Source organism: Oncorhynchus kisutch, linkage group LG18 (assembly GCF_002021735.2).
Source record: "Oncorhynchus kisutch isolate 150728-3 linkage group LG18, Okis_V2, whole genome shotgun sequence".
Taxonomy (NCBI): domain Eukaryota; kingdom Metazoa; phylum Chordata; class Actinopteri; order Salmoniformes; family Salmonidae; genus Oncorhynchus; species Oncorhynchus kisutch.
The window spans coordinates 25,196,157-25,205,576 of record NC_034191.2 but is presented as its reverse complement, the minus strand read 5'-3'; the positions used below and the strand labels follow the sequence as shown (position 1 = coordinate 25,205,576).

At 40.5% G+C, this 9,420-nt stretch overlaps 1 protein-coding gene across 1 annotated transcript in view; it reads left to right on the top strand.

The window, feature by feature from the left end:
• Positions 1–372: 372 nt before the first annotated feature.
• LOC109909449 (sacsin) overlaps positions 373–9,420 on the top strand; it is a 32,270-nt gene continuing 23,222 nt past the window's right edge. The window contains exons 1-3 of the mRNA XM_020508486.2: positions 373–512; positions 758–877; positions 1,980–2,130. Coding sequence (XP_020364075.2) covers positions 855–877; positions 1,980–2,130 — 174 coding nt within the window. The 5' untranslated portion in view covers positions 373–512; positions 758–854. The remainder of the gene's footprint in view (positions 513–757; positions 878–1,979; positions 2,131–9,420) is intronic.

Genomic DNA, 9,420 nt, shown 5'->3' with positions numbered 1-9,420 from the left:
GAAGCATTTTCAGAGATGATTATTTTATATTGAATTATACAACTACTTAATTCTAAAGACTACAACATAGATGAGAAACTGAAATTGATTTACTACCGACATAGAAAGTGTAACATATAACCTAATGCATCACCTGCAAAATATTCATATTATAACCATAGCTTATTTTGCAACCCATAATTATATGGGTTTATATGAGAAAGTAGCTAGATGGACGCAATTTGAGAGGGACTGCAATGTGTTTCTAATCTTGTTACTGCCGTGACTACAACTACCAGAGTTCATTAGCTTCCCACCAGCAGTCCAGCCAACCCGCAACAGACGCAGTTATCACATGCACTGATAATACATTATTAGAAACAGCGCCTTTGAAGGAATTACCATGTAGGAAGTAGCCTCACAAATTTGCTTGCTTACGACTTCCATATCTATAATTTTCAGAAACACAGATTCTATTGAAAAAATACAGCTGGATTACAAGATCATGAAACGAATGTCTTGGCGGGATACAAGTGAGTGGCGGTTTTACTGAATAGCTGATAACTGAGCACCGCAGTGATACATTGTAGCCTTAGCGGGGGACCCATTGAGGGGGAATGGCTAAATGAAGCTTCTTACAACCGCAACATTGGCTAACTGTACGTATCCTATGGAATGTAAACGAATAACAATAAATATACATTAGATAAGTGGCTCGAGTGAAAACGTTGTGAGGTGTATTGTGAGAAAATAACGGTCCTGTTTGTTTGTATGACAGTCTTTTCCCGGGTGGAGTTTCCCAACGCTCAGTGCAGAAGATAGAAAGTCCAATGAATGTGTACGCGGGGACATAGCACGAAAAAGGCTTAGAAGTGATGGCAAACTGTCGAGACCCATGGTAAGTTCGATGTTTACACATTTCAAATTTAAACATGGGGGCGGAAGTGGCCTATTCATCAACATCCCCAATCAAACGTTATGTCAACTGCTGTTAAACTATGTTGAGGTGTTAACTCACCATTATTCTCTCTATCACCAATTAGTTATACATTGCAGTATTCAGCACCTGTCTTGACACCCTGGAATCAGATGTCACAATCACCTATAAAATAAAGGCCTAATGTAATTTCTGAAGTGTCTATAGAAGATGCATTTCCATTATAGTGAACCTTTGTCTAGAACATGTTGTGTTCCATCCATCTCCCTGTTGAATGCCCCACCCATTTTTTTGTAGAAATATGGACATTGCAGAGATGGCAGCTTGATTCAAGTGGTTTGCAGAATAGGCAAAGCTATTACCCTTTATTGCTGCCTGCACAATCAATATTTGTTGCATAAGTAAATATATGCATACAGATCTCTGTATTTAGTTACTCAGACAGAGCCTAAATAGAGTTATAAACAGTGTTATTGCTACACTAGAAGATATTACTGTCAGGATCTAGCTATTCTCTTTCGGGAAAGTGCTGATATTTGTACTTGAGTGCACATGGCCTATGTCCATATGGCCTATCACCATCTTGAACCTTTTGGAATTGGTGGTCATTTTTCTGACAGTATTTCTCAGATGCAGAGGAGAAAACACAAGAAACACAAGCAATATTGAAACATTAGATAACAAATGGATGTGACTTAGGTTATCTACTCAGGTTTCTCTTTAATCAATACAAACTGCAAGCAAGCATTGCTGACCCCATTGTTCCCTATGTTTAAGTGCTACCAGTATTCTGTGCTCTTTACATATCAATAGAAGAGCCATCTGGTCCTGTGAACTCAGGATGACCAAGGAAACATGTACACTACAATTCTACACAAATTTAAATTTGTGATGGAATCAGTGCACTGCTTGAATAATATCGTCCCTGAACATCACCATGTAAGCTTGACGTTGCTCTATGCCTGTGACCTACCAAATGAAGAATGCCGTCTATGATTTACTGTGCCATTCTTTCCAGGACAAAGAAATAACTAATACATGGATTTTTTTGTGTATTTTCTAGGTTGCCATGGGTGACAGTCCGTCATGAGTATATTGGCCAGAGGGCCTACCAGGTCCCTCATTCTGCAGCTGTTAGGGACATAAAGCAACTCATCTATGAAGAAAGCGACCTGCCTGTCATCGAGCAGCAGCTGGTTCACAATGGGAAAGTGGTAGGTAAAAAAGCAATTTTACAAATTGTAGCTATTTTCATTACTGAAATGACCGAAAATGTAGTTTGGCATAGTTTGACTACAGTAGATTAAATGCTTGACATGAGAGCACAATGGTAAAATTCATTGACAAGAGACAATCCCTTGTCTGTACATACATCCTGTGTAACACACTATTGTTTAATCTCGTCTGCTTCTCATACTCCACCATTGTTTATTGTTGTGTGATGTATTTAAAAGGTCTTTAATAGAGTAAGTTAAAGTGCTCCATCCTGAGGGTGCGTTTGTAAATTCACTCTGGCTATCTACTCCGATTTCAGAGCATTCTCGTCTGAGTGTACCAGAACGCAGAATAATTGATTAATTTACGAACGCTCAACACCCGTTGAATATGACTGGTGTCGGTAAAAAACGTAATTAAATTAGTTACATGCTAACCAGACCGCTCACGCGCGTGCATCCACGTGCACCATCACGTGCATGTTGATTTTGCCCACCCACACCAGACGCTGTCAGGACATGCAAGTATAAATATCAAAACAAACTCTGAACCAACTATATTAATTTGAGGACAGGTCGAAAAGCATGAAACATTTCTGGCAGCTTGCTGTTGCTAGCTAATTTGTCCTGGGATATAAACAATGGGTTGTTATTTTACCTGAAATGCACAAGGTCCTCTACTCCGACAATTAATCCACAGATAATAGGATAAACCATGTTCGTTTCTAGTAATCTCTCCTCCTTCAGGCTTCTCCTTCTTTGGACTTTATATGGCGATTGGCAACCAACTTTAAGGTGCATTACCACCACCAACTACTCTGGAGTGTGGACCTCAGTTCATTTTTCAATCACCCATTGTGGGTATATGCTCCTAAAAACCAATGAGGATATGGGAGAAGAGGGACTTGCAGTGCGACAAGCGTCACAAATATAACCAAGTTCTATTTTGGCGCCTGGCTATGCAGACGCTCGCGAGCAATGTGGGTGCATTGATTAAATAACATATATGTGTAAATTATTTTGCAAAGCTCACACACTCGATGCGAGCGGTGTGGTCAGCATGTTACAGTCACCAACGTTCTAGATAACATGAAAATAGTCTAACCAGCTCTGTAGGGAAAGTAAAATGGTCAGAGGGAGGTGTTTTCTCATTTATGTCTGGAATGAGCTAGCAAGCTAGCTAACTTTAGCCAGTTAGCTTGGGTGCTTGACTGCCGTTGTGAGTGTGAGGTCAGAACGCTTGGATCAACCCTACTCCTTGGACAGAGCATCCAGTGTGCGGCCTGAATGCTCCGAGAGCTAAAAGCTTACGAATGGACAATCTGACAACGCTCTGAAATTATGAAAGCCCAAAGTGCACTCCTGCACTCCATAGTGAATTCCCGAACACACCCGACGTCAATGTAGGCTACATAAGTGCTGGTTAGATTGTCAGAAAATATGTGTTCTACTAGTAAGCAACATTGGCCACTTTGTTTGACTACATAACAACAAAAACATCCAGAAATGTAGGGATTTAGGGAATGTATCACAGCCAGTGCTGCTGATTAAATACCCATTGTGTTTCCAGGGCAGGATTAGAACTCATGACATTCCATGTTTTGTTTTTAGTGTTGACATCTTTGTGCAGTCAAGCCTGTCTCTTTCCAACATGTCCTTATTCAATATTGGAACATGTTGATACCATCTTCATTATATCACATTCTATGCATTGACCTGGTCAAATTTCCCCTTACTATAGTGGCTGAGGGAATAACATGATGTATTTCCTTGATTAATATTTTCCCCAACAGATACATTTCCGAAGTATTTAATGGCTCTCTATTGCGACAACAACATTACAATGACGTAATCTTCACCATTTTTTAAATTTATTTTATTTTACCTTTATTTAACCAGGTAGGCAAGTTGAGAACAAGTTCTCATTTACAATTGCGACCTGGCCAAGATAAAGCAAAGCAGTTCGACAGATAAAACGACACAGAGTTACACATGGAGTAAAAACAAACATACAGTCAATAATGCAGTATAAACAAGTCTATATACAATGTGAGCAAATGAGGTGAGAAGGGAGGTAAAGGCAAAAAAGGCCATGATGGCAAAGTAAATACAATATAGCAAGTAAAATACTGGAATGGTAGTTTTGCAATGGAAGAACAATTAACATTAACAATTTCATCATTGAGAGGACTACTTTTTATTGGTTTATCACCAGTCTGATAGGACAGTGTATTGATTCAATAGTTTCAAGGCCCTTTGGTTTTTATCTCTTGATAGAATTCCAGTCATTGTGATCAAGAGTGCCTTTGATTACAGACACAGTTATTTTTCATGTTTTGCAAAAGTAGGCTCTATGTGATGTAGCCTGTGATGAGATGAGAATATGAGATTAAGGCGAACTAATTTATTCAGGTATGTACATTCACATATATGATCAGTGAAGCTTGATGACAGGTCTCACCTATTGCTAAACTAGGCAACTATACTGAACAAGAATTTTAACGCAACATGTAAAGTGTTGGTCCCATGTTTCATGAGCTGAAATAAAACATCCCATAAATGTTCCATACGCACAAAAAGCTTATTTCTCTAAAATGTTATGCACAAATTTGTTTACATCTCTGTTAGGGAGCATTTCTCCTTTGCCAGGTGTGGCAAATCAATAAGCAAATTAAACAGCATGATCATTACACAGGTGTACCTTGTGCTGGGGACAACGCCACTCTAAAATGTGTAGTCTAATACTCGCAGTCAGTCAGGAAAGCAAAGGCCAGCTTCTTCAGGCAGAAAGTTGTATCCTGTAGCTCTAACTCCAAAAAGTTCTGGGACAAAATCAATTCTGGCCTATTGTTTATGGCCTATAGAACAAACATTTAAGAGATCAGATTTTTTGTTTATTAATACTTTGCTACAATGACACAGTTATCTACCCACCTCATTCCTTTCTTTTAGCATGTGCACGTAGTAAGTACACCATCATGCTTTTGGGATATGTGTCTTTTCAGATTCCACAATGATTCTTTAGTAGTGGACACTACATCACTGCACTACCTCTCTTGCGCTTGGTCCTCATCTTTGTAAGTCACTTTGATTTTGAACCTGTGAGTTTAATCAGTTTCTTTCTGAAAATATTTAGCAAACTCCATGACAGTAGCTAAAGCAAGGGGCTATAGCAGCACACAAGTAGACTACAAATGCATGCAGGGCCGGGCATGCCCTGAGCTCGTGAAGTGAGCGCCACTGAAGTGAAATTAGAGCGTAGGCGAGAAGACCTATGCTTCAGTCTTTGGGAATTTTGCTCCGTGCTCCAGTCAAATTGGGCACACTCCGCTCCAGCTCCACTCCACTCCGCTCACATACTCTGGTCTGGGGATGGGTTGCTGAGGAGTATTTCTGTCTGTTTAAAGCCCTTTTGTGGGGAAAAACTAATTCTGATTGGCTGTGCCCTTGCCCAGTCATGTGAAATCCATAGATTAGGGCCTAATTAAGTTATTTCAATCGACTGGTTTCCTTATATGAACTATAACTCAGTAAAATCTTTGAAATTGTTGCATGTTGCATTTATGTTTATGTTCAGTAAGTCCTAGGCCTACTGGTAGGCCTACTGCTAAGAGCAGGTGTCAGGAATCATTTCAGGTACTCACACTCCATGAGACCACCACAGCTCAGGATTAAGGTTTGGGATTAGACAACTGAGTGTTTGCTGCTACAGATTGTTCACCATGCGCGGGTCTTGGTGGCTATGCGCATTATGGGATAGAGTTTTATCTCCCGTTCTTTCATGGAAAGCCCTCCTGTGTGCCTAGCTCATATTAATAGGAAGCATGACTGCGCAGACAACTTTCTTTGTCACTTATGCTCTTATCATGTTACACATTACATTTTGTAGCTAATCATAACTTTGATCAACATTTACATGATCTGTAGTAGGTACATGTTTATAGTTTTTGCATTGTATTCTATGTTGTGTTGCAAAACGTGGGTTGTTATGTATGCCATGATTAACATGATTGCAGGACCCACTGTTTAGCTGAGCCTTTACTGACTGAGGGAAAGGAGCAGGTGGATCCCTGCCGTCAGCCCCTCTGATGTCACCCTCAGAAATTAGCCACAGTCCACGCCCACAAACTATCCTAGATCAGCTGCAATACCCACAGGGAGTCCTCTCTCTGCCCAGTCTAACAGAGTTGAGAAGGGTATCTGACTGACTTTTATGCAAGTTGAGATCTAATTTATTTGATTTGATTATGAACACAGCTATCTATCTGAAGGGTTGGCTCTGTCCCAGCGTCCATACTTAGCTTGGCAATGTCTTACTTAAGGGTGTAACAAGTTTAGACTTAGTCTCCATATTCTTCAGTGTGCCTCTGAGAGTCAGCTGACTCTGAAAAAATCATTAACTAAGATGGTTAAGTAACCATCTGAAGGAGAAAAAAACACTGAATGTCAACTGTAAACTGAAAACATTAAAGTTCTTTGGAGAATTAGGGGCTTTGAAGCTTTTCAAGCTCAGAGGTAGGACATGGCACCACTACCAGTATCGTATTAGTAGGCCTATTATGGTCAGTCAGAATATACTACGATTCATGCCTGCTTCAATCAGATTGAAAGCCCTGCATTCTCTTTCAACCTTTTACACCATTTTGTGCTATTATTATACACATCTCATTGGCTCAACAATGGGGCCATTCATTGGCAGGTTAAGACCAGCAACCTTAATGCACTCTCACTCACAAGATTACATGGAAAGTTCATTTAGGCCTAGCCTAGTACCTGACCTGTGTTGAATTTAGTTGCTGAGTGAGATCTTGTGATTGCACATGATCAAATCAAATTTTATTTGTCACATGAGCCAAATACAACAGGTGTAGACCTTACTGTGAAATGCTTAATTACAAGCCCTTAAAGCCTTAACCAACAATGCAGTTTTAAGAAAAATATAAAAGAGAAATAACAAGGCTATATATAGGGGGTACCGGTACAGAGTCAATATGCCGGGGTACAGGTTAGTTGAGGTAATTGAGGTAATATGCACATGTAGGTAGGGTAAAGTGACTATGCATAGATAATAAACAGTGAGTAGCAGCAGCGTAAAAATAAAGAAGCTGTGGGCACTATGGTGTTGAACTCTGAGCTGTAGTCAATGAATAGCATTCTCACATAGGTGTTCCTTTTGTCCAGGTGGGAAAGGGCCGTGTTGAGTACAATGGAGATCATTCGTCATCTGTGGATCTGTTGGGGCGGTATGCAAATTGTAGTGGGTCTAGGGTTTCTGGGATGATGGTGTTGATGTGAGCCATAACCAGACTTTCAAAGCTCTTCATGGTTCAGATGTGAGTGCTACGGGTCAGTAGTCATTTAGGCAGGTTACCTTGGTGTTCTTGGGGACAGGGACTATGGTGGTCTGCTTGAAACATGTAGGTATTACAGACTCAGCCAGGAACAGGTTGAAAATATCAGTGAAGACACTTGCCATTTGGTCAGTGCATGCTCTGAGCACATGTCCGGATAATCCGTCTGGCCCTGAGGCCTTGTGAATGTTGACCTGTTTAAAGGTCTTACTCACAACAGCTACAGCGAGCGTGATCACACAGTCGTCAGGAACAGCTGGTAACAGCTGGTCGTGCATGCTTCAGTGTTGCTTGCCTTGAAGCGCGCATAGAAGTCGTTTAGCTCGTCTGGTAGGCTTGTGTCACTGGGCAGCCCGTGGCTTGGCTTGGCTTTGTAGTTCATAATAGTTTACAAGCCCTGCCACATCTGACGAGTGTTGGAGCTGGTGTAGTAGGATTCAATCTCAGTCCTGTATTTACGCTTTGCCTGTTTGGTTGGTTCGTCTGAGGGCATAGCGGGATATCTTATAAGCGTCCGGATTGGACATATGGACATACATTTGTCTTATTTTATTGAGTTTGTCCACAAGGCCTATATTTTGTCTATTTGCAATATATGATCATATATGTATTCGGCTTCTGAACACAAAAATCAGTGAACCATGACCAAATGGCATAAAAATGTCCAAATGGAATATATAAGTATTGAAGGTACCAAATCAGGATGTTATATCCATTTGTCATATATGATCATAGGAAATCGGCTTCCAAACCCAAAAGTCAGTGAACTGACATAAGGCAAATGGCATAAGAAATGTCCAAATGTCGTATATACTAACCAAATGATATATATCACTATGTTAAGCCCTGAATCAACCTAGAAGGTCTATTTGTCATGTTTGATCATAGGAAGTAAGAATTTCTCATTAATGTTGATTCAGCATGTCCATTTCATAATGGAAGTCCATATGGATATACATTGGCAATGGACACTGTCCACTTGCAGAAGAGCATGTTCACACTGACAGTATAGCATATGTGTGATGGACACTGTCCAATCGCTGGTTGATGTTGATTTCAGCCTATCCATTTGGTGATGGAAAATCCCGGTTTAAATAGATTGGAAATGTACAAATGTAAACTGTCCATTTGCAATGTCTTACAATGGGCATTTACCATCACAAATTGGACATGGTCTAATATACTGCAGAAATGCCTTATTGATTGGTTCGTTGAACTCGGGATGGACGAGCAGTGATAGTGGTTCCTTTCCATTGCTCGTTGGTGCAATGAGAGAGAAGTGGGACTGTCGTTTTTGAAAAATATCCCCCTGATGACATTTGGAGCCATATTAAAAATACGCTCCTGGTAACCTGTTCAATTACCAGGTGCACGGCTGTAAATTTGCAATGTCTTACAATGGGCATTTACCATCACAAATTGGACATGGTCTAATATACTGCAGAAATGCCCAATTGACCGGCTCGTTGAACTCGGGATGGCCGAGCAGTGATAGTGGTTCCTCTCCATCGCTCGTTGGTGTTGATTTCAGCCTGTCCATTTGATGATGGAAAATCCCTCATTAAATACATTGGAAATGTACACTGTCCATTTATAATATCAAATGTACAATGCCAATATATTATACAGCCATCAAGTCAGCCATCAGTCAATAAGATATCCTACTGACACCAAGCTTACTTTGTTCAACTCTTTTAGAAGCCAACTATCACATATTTCAGAGCTGGCCCACAATTCATAGCGCCTTCTGTTAAAACCATAAAAAAAACATAGTTACATTCGAGCTGCGGATCCTCTTCTGACATTATGTGTAGGCCTAGCTGAGGCGACCCCGGATCCCGAGTTTTGGGTCGATAGGTTATTCAGAGCCCGAGTAGCGACCTTAATTAGTGCTGAAAATTCACTTTGTCCGGGCATTGCTACAGGTTCTCTGAAAGAG